Source organism: Myripristis murdjan, chromosome 13, assembly GCF_902150065.1.
Source record: "Myripristis murdjan chromosome 13, fMyrMur1.1, whole genome shotgun sequence".
NCBI lineage: Eukaryota > Metazoa > Chordata > Actinopteri > Holocentriformes > Holocentridae > Myripristis > Myripristis murdjan.
In genome coordinates this window covers 39,335,776-39,359,762 of record NC_043992.1, presented here as the reverse complement: position 1 = coordinate 39,359,762, position 23,987 = coordinate 39,335,776, and the positions used below count along the sequence as shown (strand labels likewise).

Here is a 23,987-nt window from a genome sequence, read left to right as displayed (position 1 = left end):
GTATTTTTGCCTCAACCCCCTTAGGATTTTAAAGGAAAAATGCACGTTAAAATACAGTTAAAGACAGCTGTTGGTGATGGGTGTGCCTTGCATTTCTGGGCCCTTTTGTTGTTTTCTTTATTCCAGCTAATAACTGGCCTCATGCTGATGATGTGGCGTCCGGGCAAGATGTTTCCTGCACAGCAGCTACAACGGAGTTTGACAGCAGAACAAAATGTCAACAGTCAAAGTCAGACTTCACCTCCTCAGAATCAAGGAGCGTCTTTTCCAGACTCGTCATTCGATGCTGATGTTGTGTGTTCATATAAGGTAAAAATCTTTGAACAGACGGAGATTCCACTTTCTCCACTGAGTGTTAGCCTCCGTAGACCACAATGCACTGCAGCCACAAGACGTGTTGTGCTTTAAGGGAGGGGGTGCGGCCCTCGGTCTCCTGCTCTCACTGCGCTGAACGCCATCACAATTTGCTTTCTCTGCCTACACATAGAAACACAAACCTGAATGCAACATTGCTTTTTTTTTTTCCGGGAAATGTAAGAAATCACTTAAATAGACAAAGCAGGTGGAAGGAAAATAAACGACATCACTTCATCACAAGAGAACTTGTGGAGCGGATTGACCATGACAGATCGAAGATGTGTGACACTTTTCAAAGAATCTGATGGTGGATTTTTCTTAGAACAGGACAGGAGGCTCTCCTCGCTGCTCTGAACAGCAAGCAGCCGTCTGTGTCCATGACGAAGAGGAAACGTGAAAGCAGCACCCACATCTTAAGACTCGCAGAGCCCCTTCCACATAACACGTTATATCTCCGCAATATTCAACAAACCGGGCCAATACGTGTGAGAATCACCATGAGCCGAGACTCGGTGGCGTTCAGGGTTGGCGTATTTCCAACAATGAATGTTAAATGGCCTGTTGTTATCATGCGGCACGCGACTCTCAAGGCTGCGTAAGTTATCATTAGGACTGATGAACTGATTACAGCGCCTCGTACCCGCTCACAAACACAGCAGCTTGAAAAAAAGAAAAAGATGGAGAGCTCGTATCAAAACGCCACCAGAGCTCCAGGAGCTGCAGCTCCACACGAACACATCCTCCTGCCTGAGCGGCGGGGGGCTCCGCCATCGTCTTCTAGGATGTATAATAAGAGGGCAATTATTCCCTTCTTCCAGTTCCCTCTGGGGGTCCTTACAGCAGCTCCTGGTAGCTCATCAGACTCCCTGTGGGCAACTAAGCTGTAGTCACACACACACACACACACACACACACACACACACTTGCATTCCAAATCTTGCCTGCTGGACAAAAGTGAGCAGTTCTGAACTCCTGCACTTGACCGTTTTCTTTTTATTGCATCAGGGAAACAAAGACAACAGAGTATTATGTAGTATGCGTACAGTCAGCCCTTGAGTGTCCCTGTCAGAGTAAAGGGGGAGGAGTCTAGTGCGACCCCTCATGCTGGCTTCTCGGTTTTATTAGACGTCGGGTCGGGGAGCGTCACTCACTCGAAGAAAGAAAAGGATCATAAAAAAGCAAAATGTGGTCTGATTTCGTTGAGGGTTGTTCTTGTAGTTCTTTTTTGTATAAACAGGGATGTGACCTCACCCACTGGCATGCACATGCAGGCTGGCGTTTTCCCCGCTCACAGTGCGTGTGGCTACTCCATGCCGTTCCTCAACATCTGATTGGCGGCAATAAGCATGACGCTGATGATGAAGGCCATGGCGAAGGCGCAGATGAGGCTCTTCCTTACACACGTCTGTCGATTCTTCTTTGAAGGGTGGACTGGAAAATAAACGGGAAAGAGACAAGAGAGATTTATAGTATTTATGGGTCTTTGAGCACCACTTAAAAAGATGGCGCTACCTGCATCTTTGAATTTTTCATTTTCTGCTCCCAGAGAGAGAATACAATTAATGAAGGCAAGCCATGGGTGCATTCACTTTAAGTAGTGGGTTTTGCGTTCACTCCTTTATTTCGGTTTGATCAGGCAGCAGAGATTGATGCCACACAAACTCAGGTGGCACCAAAAACCCACAAGAAAATGCAAATCTCTGTCCTCTTCCAAGTGAACTGTACAATTCACTGGGAATGAAAGCATAATCTGAACCAGCTACAGGAAATGCAAGGGTTTATGGATATAAGGAGAGCGATTTTTATGTATGATAGCTGTCAGACACTCAAGCCTGCAAACCCTGAGATAACAAAATGAAGTGAGGACAAACTTCAGTGTGGACTAATGTGTATATTCAGCTATTTCTTCATGTCCTCTGAACTGGTATGAACATCTGAGAGGGTGAACTACAACAAAAAGAACAGACAAGGCCATTGGGCTTATTGGACCTGGAATCAGATGTGCTTTGACTCAACCACCGATGCTCTAATAAAGGAAGACAACGCATTACAAGGTGGCAAATGGTACAGAAATGGTGCACATTCCCTGTCTCCTAAGTGGACACCGTCGTCTCGGCAGCAGGGACGACCAACAGGGAGTCGTCAGCTCAAACAAAGCAGGTCTCGAAAACAAAGTCACTTTTCCTCTGACTGAAGTGAAAAATGCCCCTTTAGTGTCAAAATGTTGTGAAGACCTGTGGCATGTGAGACTGCAGGACAGAGCCCCTGGCCCAACTCAGAACGAAGAAGTAACTAATTACATTTACTTACATTTTACATTTTCAATCACATCTATTACAGAAAACAAATGATCAGTGACAGATTCTGGAACCTTTCACAATAAAGAGCTCAGCCAGCAAAGATGAGATGAGGAATCTGCTTCTGCTTTGTTGGTTCTACTTTTTGTCATTTCCAGATTTCCAAAAAAAAAAAAAAAAGGTGCAGGATGAAAAAGTGCCGATGGCCGATGGAGGTGAGGACGTTGAGACTCAACTGGCAGAAATGTGGAGTAATATCAGTGAGTTGGCTTAATGATGAGAACCATGCAGACCCTCAGAAGTTTTACATAATGCCCCTTTAAGAGAGTATGGCTTGAAGCGTGTTCTGTCCTCGTGTTATAACTCCAAAACGATCACAGCTAACACAGTTACTGTTTTGAAAAAGGCACTCAGTCACTTTTACTCACGTTTAAAATGAACTGCTTTGGTAACACTTTACAATAAGAGTACAACAATTAAGGTTAGTTAACGTTAATTAATGCTGTAATGTTTAATTGGCTGTTAGTTAATGATTATTATGGCATTTCCTAATGTTAATAATATCTACAATAACCCTTAAATAACATATAAATTAATACCTTAGCATGAACAGCATTAGTACATGATTCTTAGACACATTAGTTAACGGTTAGTTAACTGTTACTTCATGTTTATTACCTGTTACTTCATGTTCATTACCTGTTACTTCATGTTTATTATGGCATTAACTAACGTTAATTGTTGTACTTTTATTGTAAAGTGTTACCGCTACTTTTTACTTTCACTTCATTAGGTTTTTACAGCAGAACCTGTACTTCTACTGCAGTAAAATATCAGTAAAATCACAGTACTTTGACTTGAGTAGCAGTTTGTAGTACTCTTTCCACCACTGGTTCACTTACAACCACAGAGACTGAACCTAAACAAACAGATAACTCTGTTTCAATTTACATGTTCTGTTCTGTTGTGTTCTCCTCTATCCTGTTGTATGCTGTTGTATTCTACTGTATTCTATTCTATTCTAAACTATTTTTAACTTTTAACATTGTTTAATGTGCAATACCTAACACATTAGAATGGACAATGAGATTGATATTAATTCTCATTTTCTCAAGACGTACACATTCTATTCTATTCTATTCTAATCTAGTCTAAACTACCTTTATGTTAAATCCTCCTTTTGTTTCAGCTGCAAGAAAAAAAAACACACTGAACATGGTCATCAGATGTTGACATAATCCTCCTTTTACACATAAATATACATAATCCTATTACACACACACACACACACACACACACACACACGCTACATAATCCTGTTAAAAGACAGAAAGGCATGCTGGAATTACACCAGAAAGATGAAAACAGGAGAAAATGTCTGCATGCTGAAATAAAAGTCTTGATCAATGAATGCACACTGATGTGAGAGCATGCATGCACACACACACACTCACATGCACACTAATGTGTCTTCACACAAGCCAGGCTCTCCCTCCATGAGATCATTTTCTGGCTCAATTAGCCTCCGCTGTGGACGGGGAAGTCAGCACCTCTCTCCCCCACAGCCAATGGCGTCCTGCGAGAGGCTGGATGGGTTACGGGGCCGCGGTAATTAGGGGAGCTGGGCCAACGACCCGCAGCCACACGGCTCTGGTTAGCCTGCTCACTCACTCACACACTCACTCACACACTCACTCTATTTTTAACTCTCAATTCAGGAAGCACTGAAGTCATCAAAAATGCTTCTTGACTGCTGTTCCAAAGAAAATGTAATGTGGAAAGTAGGACATAGACAGGAATTGCTCCATCTCTCTTGGCTGACGCTTCGTGGCGGCGTCTTTAGTTGGCAGTCCCTCGGTGTGGGTTACTATTCCAGGCTCTCATTTAACACAAACACTAAGTTTTAACCGGATGAATTATCGAACAATGGGCTATCAGCCAGTTACTCACAGTGGAATCAACACCGTGTGAATCCTGGCCTGTGTGGATGCTACAGCCACAGAAGATGCTTTTTTTTGTTGTTGTTAGCTGTATTATATTACTGACTTATGCTGTTGTTGGTTGTAGTGTCTCAAGTGTGTGCTGCTGCCGTGACAATTTATCTTTATCATTTATCTAATCTAAATAAACCTGCATCTATGTATGTTAGTGGCTCCGTCTATCTCTTGGAAATGCCCACTAAAGCTGCAGAGTCCCAGCGTACAGCAGCGTACAGCAGATATAAGCATAAACTCTGTAGTCCATGTTCTCCGTTTCAGCAGTTTACTGAAAACATTCTTATTTAAGTACAAAAGAGCACAGTAAACATGGAAAACATGGTCAAAGACTAGGGTGGGCTCAGGACGCCACACCTTCACCTAAACTACCTAACGAGCACATCCACATGTGATTTGTTATAACCAATAAGAAGCCAGAGCTCACTGCAGTCATTATTATTCCTAAGTAAGTATACTGTAATGAAACTATGAAACTGCTTATTATGCTTGATAAATCAAATACAGTGGTCCCTCGTTAATCGCGGGAGTTACGTTCTAAAAATAACCCGCAATAGGCAAAATCTGCAAACTAGTCAGGTTTATTTTTTATAATTATTCTAGATGATTTAAGGCTGTAAAACCCCTCACGACACACTTTAGGCAAGCTGAACGCATTCTGTACTGTACAGGAGACACGGCACAGAGGAGACTGATTGACAATGGTCTACAGTCCCTTAGCCAATCACGACGCAGAACACAATGCACTGTAAAAAAAAAAAAAAAAAAAAAAAAAACATGCAAAATTGCACTAAAAAAATCCACGAAACTGCGAGGCCGCAAAAGGTGAACCGCGTTATAGCGAGGGACAGCTGTACAGCAAAATCCAAACTATTTGCAATTTATTATATGTCATACAAATGCCTCTAACAATCTATGTCTATCTGTCAGAATAGAATAGAATAGAATTCCTTTGTTGTCACTTCATACAAGATACAACGTAATTGTAAGCAATCTCTTAAGGTGCATACGTCAATTTAAAAAACACAACAACAGCAACAAAAACAAAACAACATACAGTACAAATAGTCCCCGAGATATCGCTGTTTGGGTTCAGAGTGGTTATGGCTCCGGGAAGGAAACTGTCCTTGAGTCTGTTTGTTCGGGCTTTAATGCAGCTGCAGCGCCTCCCGGAGGGCAGCAGGTCAAACAGGTGGAGGCCGGGGTGTGAACTGCCTTTTGTGAGGCTCTTTGCTCCGCTGAGGCAGCGAGCGCAGGGGATTGATTATTGATACCAGTCTGAAATGGAGGTGTTGAAAATTTTATCCAAACTTTCTGGATTTTTTGGAATTTTGTGACCCAAGACCGCCTGATTCCAGAACATCAGATGGTGGGAAAAAAAGGACTTTTTCCCTGCTTTTTTTAATCAATTACTTTGTCCAGTGTTGGTGCTGTTACCGGGGTAAAATGGATTTTCAGTAATAAATATTTTACTCAGACCAAAAGCTGTAAATAACAGAAAATATAACAGAAAATATCAGAGATGAAGACAAACTTTCTTATTTTTCTTTGGCTCACAGAAACGTGTATTTCTCAAATGGTGGGAAATACAAGAATTTTATGTCCGTCTGTCTGAGTTGAACTGGGTGTCAGTGGAAAGAACAATGTGCTTTTCTACTTCTGCTGGAGTTTAAAGATGGGAGGAGAGCTGTGATCCAGACGTATGAACCTGCCGTCACCCTCATGCACACCCTCAGCTGCCCAAAGGCAATCATGCTGCGACCAAATTTCCACAAGGATTTCTCTCTGCAACCCGCCGCTCCTGTAAAACGACCAGAGTGTACACTGGTTGCTGGGCTGCTGACATACATTATATATCATATCACCATCAACTGTATGTTCTCTTGTGCAATGATAAGCATTCAAAATTGATTTCCATGCCTGCAGCTGGCAGCCAAGCAATCCCCGGACAGCTTCGACTCCACACACGGCGTGTCCTACGTGCTTGTGCCGTTGCTGTAAGTTGTTCAGCGATGAATCAGCGCCTGGTGAACCTGGACGCATGAGCGGTTACGTTCTTTATTCAGCTGTTTCTCAGCTAAAGACCACATTGATCCCACAGTCAGGTGAAGCCAGGGGGAAATCAAGTGCCTCTCAGGTGAGCTCATGCATCAGCGTGCAGAAGCAGTGAGCACTAGAGGGGCATGATGAATTGTGCTCTGTACAAACTGTACTGTGACACCACATATTGATTTCTGCGTGACTGAGGACGTTTAGGTGTCCCTCGGTGGCAGGTGGTCCTCATAGTCCTCAGGGGCCAGCAGACTTGATTGCTCTGTAAGGATCCTGAGGCGGTAAGTCACCGTCATAAAAATCGAGCAGAGGCATCCTCTCCTCAACATGATGAACATGTGGTAATCTCAGAGTTCACTACCCTGCTCCCAGCGCTGCCCCACCCCCCACTTTTACAATGTCCTGGTGGAGTGTGGTGCAATCTGTGTCTGATCACATTGTCAACACTCTTAGCCCTCACTGATTCTTGGGAATTTGGATAAAACAGGTTTTAATTTTGAAAAAAAAAGGTACCAGTGCAACCTCCTCATTTTGCATTTTTTTCATAAAATAGGCGTTTTTCCAGTTATTAGGCTACTTTGTTTTTGTCAACACCGTCACCGTAATGTTTTTTTTTTAATTTGAAAAACATATTTTTGTATTAAAGAGACTATTACTTTAATAACTCAACAGCACCAAAGAAACATATTGTAAGCATATTCATTTAAAACCAATATAACTGCCTCTGACGGTGGTGACAGTGGCCTCATTAAAACATACATTTCCAAAATTTATACCACTCAAGTCAATGGCTTCTTGCTTAACAACTTTATTTAACTATTTGGTACAAAAAATAACAATCCTGAGCTCTGTTATAAGCATTTTTCAGACTTCAGTCATCACCGTCAGACAGAAAACCTGACGGTGGTGACGTCTGACGGTGGAGACAAAAACCTGCTCTTTCACATGATAAGCAGGAGTTGTTCACATTAGCCAGCTTGTTTACACCCTGTTGCTACCTGCATCAGACCTCTTCTTAAAAAGTATACATTTATTCCATAATCTAATTTAATATTTTTTATACAGAAGTGACGGTGTTGACATGTTATGGTTGTGACAGTAGCAGTGTCCCAAAATATGAAGAGATTTAAGAGAAAATAGAAAACTTCCAGGAGCCTGAGCGGTCTTGAAGCATGCAGTAGAGCTGAAGGTTTGAAAAGGGCTCCTCAGGAATGTAATTGACCTTGTAGTTTTTTTATTATTATTTTTTAAATAAATATCTGACGGTGGTGACGAATATCTGGGACACATTTTGAGCAACCACAAAATAATAGTAAATATTGTTCAAAACCCATCATTTGTAGTTTTTAATACATGTTATGATGTACTCTTTCAGATATTATTCAATGAAATTATTACTTTTTGTTGTTTTAATCAAGTTGAAATGATTATCTCCTATCCAAGGACAACTGGTTTTGTAGGCCATGGACCAACATATAATCATTAAATTAATACAAATTAAAAATAAACCTATAAAAGAACCTTACAAATGTGCAAAGGACCCCCTGATTATGCCCTTGATTCTTTTTATTCATTAAAATGTTGTAAATTTCCAGCAAAAATAGCATTTTTCTTAGTGGGACATGATTTATCCAAATTCTCAAGAATCAGTGCCCTGTAAATGTCGTCTAGGACCGGCCATTTTTGGCTCTGTATCGCTCCACCACTCCAGTTTCAGAAGGAAGCGGTGCAGGTAAAAAGAGTTTGGTCTCTGAGCATTTATTTTAGACCTCAGGAAAATAAATAAATAAATAAATAAAGCCTGCAGACCTTGTCCAAACGCTGTAATGAGAATGAGAACACTGAATGCAGCACCATCTGCTACCTGCCTCTCACGGAGCACATATTTAATATCTGTGCTCGTATGCAGAAGCTGCTAAACTGAAAATGCTAATTGTAACTCTGCTTTGGTCCAAACTGAAGCAAAACCCAAACACATGTCATGTCATCTAAAATTTGCCATCCCTGCTGCAAGGGCTCGTGTGCAAGGGTGTTTTTAAAAGGCTAATGCTAATCTGTGTTTTATAGCAATGAAGGAGACAGCAGGGGAAAATTGTGGAGTGCTTATCAGACTGCACTAAATAATGCAAAACTCCGAGTTTAATTGCTGTTTAGTTACAATTGCTCAAAAGTCAATTTAAATGCATTTTGGTCAGATTCTCTGATCAATGTATTTCTTTGTGCCAAAACCCCAAAGCAGGAAAGACTTCCACGACTGACTCATCAAATTGGTAGCCTATCTACTAATACACCTGCACATGTGGAACCATTTTCCCATGGCTTTAAACAGGCTTTGCTTGAAAGAAACAATTACATTTCCATTTCCACTCTCTGAAATGGAATGAAAACAAAATCCAGAATTGGTCTGCTCATATCTATGAATCTTGGCTGGCTGCTTTTGTAGAGGCAGGCCATGCATATTTAATTTGTTCTGCTCCCAAACAGGTGATCAGCTGACGCCCGTCCCCATGAACGCTCCAAATCAATAAATCAGCAGGTGTGCTGTGGTGCTGCTGGCTGTGGGTCACGATGGGACAGGTCAAATCCTTCCTGACAGCCCTGTGCTGCTCTCTCTCGCTGTTTCCTGCTCCCTCTCTCACACACTCGCTCGCATTTACTCACTTGTGCACGTACAGATGTACCCTCACTCGTTCACTTTCCTTTCCAACTTGTGTGTGTGCACAGGTACACACACACACACACACACACACACATACACACACACGCACACACACACACCTGTCTGGCTGTCTTTTTGTATGGCTCTAGCTCCGGTTCTATAGCTCACCTCCCTCAAACTCCGTCTGACAGTTCCCCGAGTTTTCCTTCAGGCTCTCCTCTTCATTGATGATGATGTTCTCAATGTCCTTCATGGTCAGGTGGTCACGGAAGGCGTGGAACAGGATGTGTTTCAGCTCCTCCAGGGTGATCCTCTGCATGTCAAACTGCAGAGAGAAGGGGACGAAGAGAATTTCAGAAAAATGGACAGAGGGTTCATTTTCCTTTCCTGCAAACCGTGTGCACTGGGTGTCTCCCTGCAGCTGATTAAATTGAATGCCTGGAGTTTCTGCTTGAAAAGTGATTGATTAAACTTTAGGCATTTACACACCCCAACCCAAAACACACACCACAGCAGAACATTTACAAACCCTACAGCGATGGTTGGCACCTTCTGCTCGAAAACAACACTCCATCTGACCCTAGAAAGTGGCGATTAAGAAATGAATGATTTCATGAATATTTTATTTTTAGGTGCCCAACAGCACCAAAGCGATAACACACAACATAAAAATATCCTGAGCAAGCACATGAGCAAACACACCAAAAGGCAGACTGAGAAAGACAGAAATATCATCAACAAGAGCTCAGAGGCACTTGACCACACTGTGAAACCCTCTGAATCAAACTCTGGCATCAGTACACCCTTTCATAAAAAATAATAATAATAAAAAAAATCACATCTTGGTTTCCCACACCGAACACACTTCATGACTGACTGGGTAGTTTGATCATAAACGCTTATTAGTTGCTTACTTCACATCCCTTGTTGGAGCCAAGTCATAATCATCAGGGAAAATCGCACGAAGATGCTCTTTCATCGTGGATCTGTGAGCGAGCTTTTCTCCCTCCCACTCTGGCTGGTGATGAGAGGCCCATAGATCAAAGCCAGGCTGTATTGCATTGTTTGTTTTGTTGCCTTGAAACAATTAATTCTCATGAAAAATCTGAAAACTATATCGTACACTTATTAATTGCTTCAAATGTTTTACAAAATAGTTTTATGCTGTAACATCTGAAAGCGATATACGCATATGCCTTCTTCAGCTAACAACAGTGCCATAAAAATTTAGGGATCATATTTGTCATCCTGGATGTAATTCTGCAAATGTGGCTTATATACATTTTATTCAGTTTTAGGATTTACATTTAATTGTCTAATCTAAATATTCTACTTTTATTAAATTGGGCAGTGCATCATTATGTGTGGGTTTTGCCTGATGTCCCAGCATCTTGAACCAAACCAGTTGAGTGAAATATCTTATAGTGATGCAGAGCCTCTGACTGTGCTGACTGTAAGCTTTGATGCCAGTGTTATAACTTCTCATTTATTCTCGGGACTTGCAAAATGTCCACATTTGTTAAGAAGATGCGGTAGAACAAGAAAAGAAGTAAAATAGAGGCTACATCTTTTTCTTTTGGTATATGAACAGTTGCTAATCATAGGGCTATTTCAATCACTCTAATGGTCCTATATCAGTTTAAAGAACAACTTTGTTATTCCTTTGACCTTGTGCTTTTCAGTCGAGGCTGGAGATGTCGAAAAAGGTTCTTTTGAAAGAAGGGCAGGAAAACCAAGACTAATTTGTGTTGGCATCAAGTAAAATCTTCTGAAGCTGCTTCATCAACAGTGACTGACAGGCCAGGAGAAGGTTACAGTGTTTGGGGGAAAATCACAGCAGATATGGGCTCATTTTCTTGTTCATATACGCTGGCATTAACTCAACATAAACTGTGTCAGGGGATAAAAGCAGAAGCAAACTAGTAACAAAGTAAGACTCCCACTCAAGAGTCAATACAGCATCAGGCTTGAATTTTTAATACTTTAGTACTTGATTTAATACTTCCTAGCAAAAGTGGTTTGTGTTTCTGCATGTTGTTTCAACTGTAAAAAGGCGTGACATTTTCACAAATCAGCTGTAAAGGATAGATTGGACAAAGAAATCATGCATGCTATCAGACTTTCACCACACAACCACATTTTTTTTTTTTTTTTTTTTTAAGAGGAGCATTATATACTACTGCTGGGTCGTCAAATGCATGCAAGAACTTTTTCAAAAATATTTCCTGTCACTCAACACTTTCTATTGTATAAAATGGAAAAAAAGGCCAAAAAATCTTTAAAAATACAACTCCTGCTGCATCGGCTAAAACGGGTATTGCTAAATATATTTCAATGTCATGCTCCCCAAGTGCTGTGAAGTGAAAGAAGCCATTGATAACCATCAAGCCAAAAGCTTTGAGCATTTGTTTCAACTTCACAAAGACATCAAAAGCTAACATCACAGGCCTTTATCTAAAGTGTGTCTGCTGTGGCTCATCAGCATCAGGAGATCAACATCTGAAGACAATCATAGTGATGTCCCCTGAACTCTACATGTGATGGATAAAAAGAAACAGTTAGCCCAAGATTCAAATATACATATATATATATATATATATATGTGTGTGTGTGTGTGTGTGTGTGTGTGTGTGTGTGTGTATATATATATACACACACACACACACACACATATATATATATATATATATATATATACATATATATATATATATATATATTTCCATTTTGATGGGAACTATTTTCTTTTTCCACAAGCAAACTGCATCCCCCAAACTCTACCTCCCATTCAAACACCTGCCCACCACAAGGAGTATGAATTCGGCTTGGATGGTTTTGCCAGTGTTCTTTGTTCTATACAAATGTGGCTCCATTTAAGAGGGAAATAAACAGGCTTTCCAACGGTATAAGATTTATTGCCAAGAAGCATTGTTACAACAAAGAAATCATCTACTAAACACAAATTTCCTTACTTTTTGTGCGATGTTTATTTGTATAATATTCCTACTGTAACTCAACTACATTTGTGCAATGAGAATTATTAATTTTTTTTATTATTATTATTGCAGAATAACTATAAATTAAAATAATAATGTTAATAATACTCCACCTGACATGAAATGTGAATCAGGAGCAGCAGCTGATGCTTCTTTATTACAACAGGTTGTGTCATCATGTTTTATCTGTCACCTTCATCCCCTCCAACTCTTTTGGGAAAAAAAAAATGTATTTACAAAGTTGAAAAGAGCCTTCATTGCGACTAGGAAAACTGACTGGGTGTAAGTTTCACAACTTAATCATGCCATGTAAGAGCTGCTGCTGTTGAGTTTTTCACATGTAAATTTGACATAAATGATAGTTCAGGCTCCACAAACAAACACCCTGCCAGCCCTGGTGTATCAAGGTGAGGCCACACAGACCAGAAACCTAATCAAATCACACAGAAACCTTGATAAACTGCACTAGAGATAAGTAGGAACAATATTGAAGTCAGTTCCAAAGTGTTCATGTGTATAATTGGCCTTATCTCTCTCATATGTCCAACAGGCTGAAGCAGATGTTTGTTTTAGATGCAGATTAGAGAGGCCTGTTTGTGATGTTCCCTTCTCCCTCGGGATTACTGAAGCAGAATGACATGCTAACAGATCCTCAACAGGCAGCTCCACCACGAGCGATCCGGCAGCATCTGCCACTTCAAGTTAGTCTTTTCCCCCCCGCGGGCAACAGATCGCTATCCTAATTGTGTTTACTTGACCTTCATGCAACCTCGCTGCTCCTAATGATGCCATCATCGAGGGACATCAAGGGCCTGACACTATTTCATTTGCCAGGGAAACAGGGACGAGCCAGGGGATGGATTCACTGATTGACCACTTCACTGGCAGATGACAAAAGTCTCATTTTCTTCTCTCTTTCCCCTTCCCACCGACTTCCCCCACTCAGACTATTTTCATACCTGAGCAGAGAGTGACCTTCATGGGAGAGTGAAAACAGAAAAGGAAGAAGAATAGGATGATGACACTGGACATAAAGTCACTCCTGCAGAAAAGATTTTTAGGAGGACAGCTGGTGATGTGTGATCACAGTTTCATAAAGTGAACACCCAGGAGCAAATTTCCTCTCACCATGTGCAGAGAGGAAAGCTTCAATGGTTCCTATAAACTGCCTAAGGCTTCATTAGACAACTCTGATTAATTGATTGAACGATTAATCAAAGTTACTGAGATTACAATATGGCAGAGTGCAATATCCAAATCACAGGAGCAATAATTTTTTTGATGAATTTAGATTTTTCGTGTGGCACAGCAGCATTGGAAATGAAAGATTATGGTGCTACACAGACTCCCTGGCTCTATATTTTCCAGATGTAAGAAAACATGTTTGTTTGATAGAGGCCCCTGTAAAAATCACACAAATCAGTTTAATTGCTTTTTCAGTAACATTTTATAATAACCCCAGGCCCAACCAGGGACTGGGGTCGCAAACTAGCCTCAGCTATAAATCCCTGATACAATGCAACGGTTTCATGTTTTTAAAACTTGATACATTGTTTTTTGTATTGTCCCTGTTAAATAAACATAAATAAAAAATAAATAAAATCACTGATAAATGGTAAACTGATAGTTAATTCAACTTTAGTTAAAAGTTATTTTCCAGTTGCAAACAATGAAACGATAATTTATTATGATTACTTCTTACATAGTAAACAATATGTTCAGTTTATTGTTGCACACATTATAACATTTCAAACACTATATTAAGTACACTATAGTATTGGGACACACCTTTTAATCACTGTATTCAGGTGTTTCATTCAGTCTCACTGCAACAGGAATATAAAATCCAGCAGCTGGCCATGCAGTCTGCCTTTACAAACATTGTGAAAGAATGGGTCGTTCCAAAGAGCTCACTGAAATCGAGTGTGGTGCTGTAATAATAATATAATAGGAAGCCACCACTGCAACAAGTCAGTCTGTGAAATTTCTTCCCTCCCTAATATTTCACGATCCTCTGTAAGTGGTATTTTTGCAAAGTGGAAGCAACTCAGCCACAAAGTGTCAGACCGTGTAAAGTTACAGAGCGGGTCGCCGAGCGCTGAAGCACGTAGTACATACAAGTCGCCAACGCTCTGCTGACTCAGTAACTGCAGAGCTCCAGACCTCCTCTCCTCTAGTAGTATTTTGGGTACCTGAATTTAGCAATGAACCTAGCAATGAATTGTCACGAGTGGGGTAATATCTCATGTAGTGTGGTGTTGCCGGTTTCTATGTTAAGGCAAGTTATGTTATGAGACGGCTCGAGGTGTTCTTGCTTGCCATGTGATCTGATCGTCCTTGCCAAGGTACCTCAGCATCGCCTTACGGTTTCATGACATATTTCTCGAAGAGTAATGAGAAAGACATATCTCATTATTGTCTCTGCCATGGTCTCTATTCATCACTGGCTTTTCAACACTTGGCTGCAGGTAATTTACGTCACCTGCTGCTAGTTAAACTCTAACTCATACTAGTCCTCTCCCCTCTTAATACTGTTCTGATAATCATTATAAAATGTTTATATATTAACCAACAAAACTGATATTATGACAGAGGAGTACGTTAGCTACACACATACATAATATGAGTCTGATTTTTATGAAACCTGAAACTTGGAAAGATGCATAACATACACTGATTAGTCTGGTGGGAGGACTCTAAGCGCTCCACCACAGGCCTTTTACAAACCCTGGAGGGATGAGGCATGTTGTTATTGATTGGCTGAAGGGCACCTGCATCATTTGTCAGGGCTGACATTACTGTTGCCTCATTGTTAAAGCCATGCAGCCGACAGATAGTCAGCTTGGGTGACTTTTAAAGTGTTCCACCTTCAAAATACACCATCGTGCCTAAAATAAATTACAGGTAATGTGATAGGAAGCAGTGTGAGTAAGATATCACTTGGCACAAAAAGTACAAACTTAGAACATGTCAGCAACCTAACTAATCTCTTCTCATCTTTAAGAGTCACCAATAAAACAAAATTGAAATGATAAAAGTATGATCCAGGTCAGTCTAAGGACATTTAAACAGGGATCTTTACTCTGAAGGAAGTAGCTGGCTCGAGTGACTGTGTGGCTGTTTATGTACCATTTAACGTTCCAGCGGTGGGTTTGGCTGACATAATGTCTTTCAGAGGCTGTAGAGGGACTAAATATTGCTCCAGCATTTTGACGAGGGAAAAACTGGTATGGTTATATTCAAAGAAGTCCCTTGACCTCTGACCTCAAGATATTTGAATGAAAATGGGTTCTATGGGCCTGCGCAGGTCTCCCCTTTGCAGAAATGTGCACCTTATGCATCCCTTACAAGTTGGAACAAAATCAGGTGCAGGTTTTTGCATACAGTCCAGATGTATTCTTTGGCCCATTGTAAAATGGTGTATTTGTGCAGACTGGGGCAGACTTCATTTTTGAATAATTACAGCCATTTGAAATATTACAGCCACAAAACAGAGACCTAGGGCAATTAAAAACAAACAAAAAACTGGTGCCTAATCAAAGACAATGTTTATCACAGATTTATGGCTATAATAACTTGACACACAGTGCTGACCGGCATCTCAAATCAATCGTCAGGTTCCCAGCGTTCAGATGATGTGTACCACTTCTATTTAGCATCTACCGTTCACCTTTTGTCTCCGCCTGAATATCCCCTCCCCCCTCTAAGATGTGTCTAAAGAAAGGGACAGAGTGGTAAGGGGTTAACATGCAGCCAAGTGCAGGACGTGGGACTGTAAGATGAGGGGTGGGAGTCACCCTATAAGAGCGAGCTATGTCCTTTATAGCATGACACCTGTGAACGAGAGCCGAGGCGTGTTCACTCGCTCTCTCTGATGGACCTGCTGGGTTCAACCCTTTCCTCAACTGGCAATTTATAAATTTGCACTTATAAATTTTCAGACAATGCTCTTCACAGGCTGTGCAGAATCTGATTATATGCATTTGCTAATCTAAATATCAAGGCAGTGGACTAGGAACTGTTTTTGAAACCAACATAGAATAAATATCTATGCCTCTGAAAAGTGCTGTTGAAGGGGTCATTGGATTTCATTGCATACAAATATGTAGTGTAATCACTGTATACTGTAAAATTCAACAAGTAACCAATCCTCTCCTTCAAATAGCAGTGTAACAGTATCTCTCTTAGGCAGGTGACAGTCTCTCATTATCACTTTGAATTTCTGGCAGGATTACAGAACACATATCACAGTGGATGACACTTAAGCACAGAGCATTTGAACAGAAAAGATACAGCCTTTGGGCTTTGTATAAGCTTGGCAGGCAGGAGAAACGCTGCTCAAAGTGTCTGCAACAGTCAGAGCTCCTGCAATTTCAATGAGTAAACAGGGGATGTAAAATAGTGACACAAAACAAAAACTAACCCAAAAAAAGACTTCTGTAGTCGTTACAAAGGAATCAGACCTCATGTGATCAGTTGGTTTTCAGGGAAAAAAAAAAAAATCCCACAACAATAAATCAGAACTGAAGGTGAGTCCATATTAGGGCTGCCCAATATTTTTTTTGTTATTTAGTTATTTATTCATCATGGCATTTTCTGCACTCACAAATTGCTCACGAGGCAGAGTACAGTAAATTATTTCTTTTTTTAAAAAAAAAAAAGAGAGAGAGATTTTCTCAGTCCCTGAACCCAGGGACTCAGCATCGCTCCAGAAACACCATAAAAAAATAATAATAATAAAAAAAAAAAAACCCTAACCCTAACCCTAACTATGCCAATACAGTCATGCAGTTTCTTACACTCTGGAGGCTGCAGTCGTCAGAGTTACAATTTCACTCTTTCCTTTTGACTTTTGTGCTGCCCTGCCTGGCAACTCTATCCAATCAGGAGTGCAGGAAAGAAAAACCCTGCATGCCAACTGGAAAAAAAAGTAGCATTTTTACTGACTCGGCTCATTCCAGTTATTGAATATTTTTACATGGAATTAAATGGGGCTGGTCTGCCCATCTTACTGGCAATAACATTGAATGTTAATGAGCAGGGGTCTTGACAGCCATTAGCCAGTATGCAGTGACCAAATGGACTATGCAAGAGGTCATAAAGTAATGGAAGCAATTACTGAATTCCATGTAACAACCTTTTAGCTATATTCAGATTTCAGGGCATCAATTATATGCAACCCTTTCTGCTGCTCTGTCTGTTAAATGCATATTTCTACTATTATTTATTGCTAGGTGTTTTATTATTTCCCAGGCAGTTAGTGCACAGTCTTGTTCCACTCACAATATCTGGACAATGCTGAGGACTTGTCTATTAACTATGACACATTTCAGTGTGAGGGAAAAATCTTATCAAATACACATTTTCAAAACTTTTTTTCATCTGTCTCATAATATTAATATTAACTTACTTTATTCATGCAACCATAATACATACTGTAATTACAGCGACTCTTTGTACACTGAAATGGTTGCAAAAGTTCAATGCTCCTTTGTAATAATCACAATATATATTAGTGGAATTATTAATACTAATACTACTTTTTTTTTGTTGTTTTAATTGTTCATATGTCTATTTTCTTCTGTTATTTAAATTGTTCATATTTCTATTTTTTTCTATATTCCTTGTTTATAGTGTTTATATTGCTTGTTGCTATTTATTGTCTGTTTTTACTGTAAATTATGCTTAATATTTTGCTATCCACTTTGCTGCTGTAATGCTGGAAATTTCCCCACTGTGGGACTAATAAAGGAATATCTTATCTTATCTTATCTTAATACAATAGTTCTGACTTGTTTTTGTAAGTTGTAAGTTTTTCAAAATAACACAAAAAAATTACAGTTATATACAGCCAGTGTGAGGTGTTACACAGGCAGCAAACCATAGTTAATACATTATATCTTTTTTTTCTGGCCATGTTTAACGTGTAGGTCCAACAGACATTCTTTCTGTTTATCAAATGGAGGGTCAGCATCTTTATCGATCTCCACCTTTAAACAGCCTTTCCATCCACGCTGAAAGGCCCCAGCCTTCAGAAGGAATTTATGTCTCCATTACCACTGTGTCACCCAGCCGTCAAAGGGCAGAAGATTAATTACGAAAAAAAAAGAGAACATAACACACAATAAGAATCACAACAGGCGGGGGAATGAGTTGGGGCCTGCAGCTCAAACCAGTCACCACGGTGTAGAGAGTGACAGAAACACTGACCACAGAGGGAGTCAACTATAACGGCCCAACATTTTGAGTCTTGTTTATAAAACCTGATGACAATATTTTATCATCCTTATGCTGTGCTTTCAGATCTCTTGTTCAGTTGTTTATGTAGAAGAGATCATGAACACTATTAAAAAACATACATAAACAGAATCTGCACAGCTGCAAATAAGCAGCAGCATGACAGATATAAAAACATCAGGCAGGAATATACAACTGAACAAAACATCCAACAGACAGTGGAAGCCTGACAGTACCTGTGCTTACATGCAGGAGATTTCTTGAACCTTAAATAAATCATTCCAGTTTCAAGCTGAAGTGCTTACATGGATGCAAAATAAAGTGACCTGATAAATGCCTGCTCATCTACTCCAAAGACTTTAAGCAGGACATACAGCAACTTAATGTTTATTATTATTATTATTATTATTATTAATTATTATTTTTAATTATTTTTTTTAACATGAAAACATAGAACAAAATAAAGACATGAACAAAAAGTAAAAAGAAAAAGCATACAACAACCAAAGAGCCAAATCAATCTGTCATATGTGTTCAAAAGGGAGTGGGAGGAAGTCGAAACTTGTCTAGTCCCACCCCTTCACCTTACACTATTAACCTGCTTCCAAATAATAATAATAATACTACTAATGATGATGATAATAATAATAATAATGATCACAACATAAACAAAACAAACCAAATACTAATAATATAATAAAAATAATAATACTCAAGAAATAAAAATAAATACATAAAAAAGAGGGAAAAAAAAACAAAAACAAAATAAGAAGCTGTGTCAACCATCAGCGCTATTTAGGCAGTTTCATCTTTATACCTTTCAAAAATTATACTCTTATATAAGCTGCTCTATGTTTGGACATGGTTTCAGTTCATCATGCAGACTGTTCCAGATTTTTACCCCATAAACAGACACACACAAGCTTTTCCTGGTAGTTCTCACTTTTACGTTCTTAAAATAAAACAACCCCCTTAAGTTCTATTCTGACTGAACATGCCCTGAATATTTCCTGGTAGTTGATTATTTTTGGCTTTGAAGATGATTTGTGCTGTTTGATATTCTATTTGATCCTTGAATTTGAACAGTTTTGACTGAAGGAACAATGAATGTGTGTGATCCCTGTAACCTGATTTGTTAATGACCCTGGCTGCTCTCTCTTGGAGAACGAATAGAGATTGTAGAGAACTCTTGAAATTGTTACCCCAGACCTCAGCACAGTAGGTTAAGTATGAGTAAGGTGAAACTAGAGAACAGTACAGAATGTGAAGTGAGTTTTTATCCAGAACCTATTTTGCTTTATTTAACACTGCAATTGTTTTTGACACTTTGGACTGTAAATGTTTTATGTGAGGTTTCCAATTAAGATTTTCATTAATTATTACTTCAAGAAATTTGGTTTCTGTTACCCTTTCAATGTCCACCCCATCAATTAGAACCTTTGTTTGTGTAGTTTTTCTGCAATTCCTGAATAACATTATCTTTGTTTTGCTCAGATTTAATGATAGTTTATTTATATTAAAACATGATTTTAATTTGCTCATTTCTGAGTTAACCAATATAAGTATATTTTTCAGATCATGACCTGAACAAAATATATTAGTGTCATCGGCAAACAAATTATTATTATTATTATTATTATTATTATTATTATTTATTTATTTATTTATTTATTTATTTATTTATTTATTTATTTATTTATTTTACATGCCTTCTAATAGAGATGAACACAAAGATCTCTTCTTTCCATCATGAAACAGAGGGAGGACTGTGCAAGAGAATCCTCACAACTTACAGAGAACAATAAACTTGCACTGGGGCATTCCCTAATCCTTAAATATTGTCGGGAACAAGTCATGTCAGTTCAGTTTTGTTTTGCAGCTGACATGTTTCAGATGTTCCCAGATATTATTTTACATTCCTCTCATGTGGACGAACATGTGCATAGAGAATAAAAAATCTTTCAGGCAATGATCTGCTTACATAACTACTAGGCCCAAATATTTGTAATTAAAGGTGTATATCGCTCCTTTCACACTGACAGATTTACATTACATGAGGCATTTTTTCCCACTCTGAATATGCTATTATTCCAACTATTAGTGGAATATTAGGGTCCATGTAAATGCAGCCAATAAAACATATTAGGTTCACAGATTTAAAAACTAATGTTAACATGTATGCACCATATATGAAGTTATTGTTCTTGTGGCTTTTCTGAACATATTCAAGCTGATCAAAGGACTTCAGAAGCAGCATTTGCTCACAGGTCTTTTACACTGTGTGAAACCCTCTGGGAAATCTATTTGGAGCTCAATACTGAACAGACAATACTTTGACCTCTAAGAGGAGGTTCACTCTCTTTATATTCACTTTTCATTTACTGCGAACACAATGACGTGAAGCCACGGCCCAAGGCAAAACCACAGGACAGCTAACCTCAGATGTGTTGAACTCTAAGGCTATTTGTGGAAGGTGAGGGAACAATGAGAGCTGCCTGAAGCCATTGAGCTGGCTATCGGTAGCCAATTACTGCTGGTATGATTAATCAAGGAGAAATTACTCCCATTAACCCCTGGAGAGGAGAAGGCTAGAGGAGCTGCTTGGGGGTTATGGCCCTCATTAGTGGGATTCAGTGGATCTATATGCCCAGACTCATCTAATTCATTACCTTAGCGGAGAATGAATGAGGAATATATGAGGTGGCAAGAGAAGGAGAAGAGAGGGCAGAGTAGAAGACAGCAAGAGACAAAGGGCTGAGGGCAGGGAAAGGAGGAAACCAAATTAACTGTGAGTAGAACTTGCACGCAGCCTGATAAAAATCTGAACAACTTCTAGTAAGTTAGACTATAATTAAGCCCAAAGGGTATGAGGTTTTTTTTTTTTTTTTTTTTGGAAATCCAATCCATACTCAAAACTGCTGATGCTGCTGAAGTTCATATTTTTAAATTTGCAAATTTTACCCCAGCTTAACCCAAATCTGACTGAGTAAGTGTCAAGATTAGCCCGAATTTACCTAAAACCAATCTTGTCCAGGCATTATTGTCGAGCTGTAAAAACAGGTTTCATATACAAATAACACTACCAGTTCCAAAGATGTCTAGAAGTGATCTTGATGTTTTTGCGGCTCTTAACTTCTACAGATGCCACAGACATCACTGGATGACAGAGAGGCACATGAAAGATCTCTGTTTTTTGTTTGTTTATCTATTTTGCCATTTTCTCTCTTTGCTCTTAGCAAAGGCCTTAAAAAACAACCTCAAACATGAAATGCAAGAGAAAGCAGAGAGAAGCATCTATACCCTGGCCCACCTCCTTTTTCCACATATCTGAAATTAAAATCAACTCCACGGAAATGTCACGATAAGGTTTCGTTTTTCTTATTTTTTTATTTTAAATCATATATATTCACTGTCGTCGAGGACTAAGGACTCAAAGCATACACTCAAATGAAGGAAAAAATCAAGGAATTCATCCCTTTTTTGGCTCCCTACCATCTTGAGCACAGCTCAGAGAAAAGCCTAAGTCAAACCATCACAGGAAATGCTAATACACTGAAGCATATAATGATGAATGATGAGCAAAGGGCCTAAATTTTTTGAAGCCTTATATCCAATATGAAACATCCAGCCCTTCGTCCTTGAAGGTTCTGGTGCTGGTGTGAAATGATGAGCAAGCAGTGAGCAACAGGCCTACGTCTTTTCAGCTCAATCTATCCAACGACCGATTTTGACTATTCATCTGCATCGGATCCTACGCTGTGATTACTTAACAGATAAAAATGAAGAAGCACCCCTCCAGTAAATCTAATGCAGTGGCATAATGTAGTCCAAGGCATTTAGTTTGACTGACAGAGGAATCATTAAAATTCTGGGCACTCAAGACCACAGGAGATCCTCCTCTTGGTTATGTGTGTGTGTGTGTGTGTGTGTGTGTGTGTGTGTGTGTGTGTGAACTGCAAAAAAAATTGATGGCAGTTCATCTTAAAAACGTATGCCTACCTGCTGGCTTAACATTATGAGTAAAACCCACTTAAGAGGAGAATTTTTTCAACATAAAAAGTCACGTTGAAAATGTTGATAGAGCTGCTAGGACTCCATTCTTTCAATTCAATATTTCAAATCCATATCTGGCAAGCAACAAATTATGGATTTCTGACAAAAGAACTAGGCCGTGTCACAACATGAGTTTGCTTGTCAAAGATAACACTGCTTTGGCTTGTCTGACATCCAGTCTTCTGCTTTGAAGCAGCATACACACACAGATGTTCTACAACCAACTGCAAAGCAGATGGGCATAACAGACAATAACAGTCATGGTCCACAAATAATGTAAAATCATTATAGCACAACACAGAGACCACATGATAAACAAAACAAATACAAACTAAATAACTAAATAGGGAACATGAGCCAAACAACAATCAACTGGGCTAAGTAAAGGCCTGTTGCCCAAAAGCATGCTGGGAAACTCGACCAACTGGAGTTCACTCAGACGTTGGTCACTGCAAGAGACAGAAGAGGAAGAAGAGAGACATTTTTTCACTACATTTATAATATTGCACTAGAAAAAAAGCCGTTTAAGACGTTTAAGACGTTTTGAATGTTCCTGCTGCTCGACACATTTAGTGTCGTGTGTGCTGGCCAGGGTTTTGGTAAGCGGTTGCCATGGTGACATGATAAAGCAGGCGCATAATACTGAAACACTAGAAGTGGCTAAAGTTTCTGAAAAAGCTTTAAATGTGCTCGTTCCTGCTGCCAGCCACGTGGCCATGTGATAAACCACCATCGCTATGCGGTTGTTTTTTTAGTTATTTTACTTATTTGTTGCTGTTGCTAGGGGATTGGCAGGCGGTTACTATGGTGCTCTGGGTGGTTGCTAAGGTGTTCCTGGGCAGTTGCTATGGTGTGTTGGGTGGTTGCTAAGGCGTTGCTATGCGGCTGCTGTGATGTTCCTGATAGCTGCCAAGGTGGTGCAAAGCGGTTGCTATGTTGTTCTGGGTGGTTGCTATGGTATCCGAGGTGTTTGCTAAAGGGTTGTTAAGGTGTTTGGGGTGGTTACCAGGGACTTGCTACGGTGTTTGTGGTGATGAAGTTAAAGAGAATACATGTGTCAAGATGGCGGTGCTCTCCCCGATGTGGCTGTTCCTTGTGTCTGTCCCGTTTGTTTCCATGACAACAAACACCTTGACTTCCTGTCGGCAAGACCCATTACGGACTGGGACACTGTACGGTGAATCAGATCTCACCGAGAGTTATTGTTTTGAGTACCTCCCGCCGGAGATCGCTCAACCAGCGTGTGGGGAGAAGTGTGCTGTAACTTTTCTAAGCAATCATGAACATGGGAACCAAATATGACCTCTCTACAGAAAATACTGAAGTCTGAGAAAATTTGATT

The 23,987-nt window shown here is 39.7% G+C and overlaps 1 protein-coding gene across 1 annotated transcript in view; it reads right to left on the bottom strand.

The window, feature by feature from the left end:
* Nucleotides 1–1,660: 1,660 nt before the first annotated feature.
* LOC115370607 (calcium-binding protein 8) overlaps nucleotides 1,661–23,987 on the bottom strand; it is a 101,213-nt gene continuing 78,886 nt past the window's right edge. The window contains exons 5-6 of the mRNA XM_030067710.1: nucleotides 9,528–9,684; nucleotides 1,661–1,788 (exon numbers count right to left, since the gene is read on the bottom strand). Coding sequence (XP_029923570.1) covers nucleotides 1,661–1,788; nucleotides 9,528–9,684 — 285 coding nt within the window. The remainder of the gene's footprint in view (nucleotides 1,789–9,527; nucleotides 9,685–23,987) is intronic.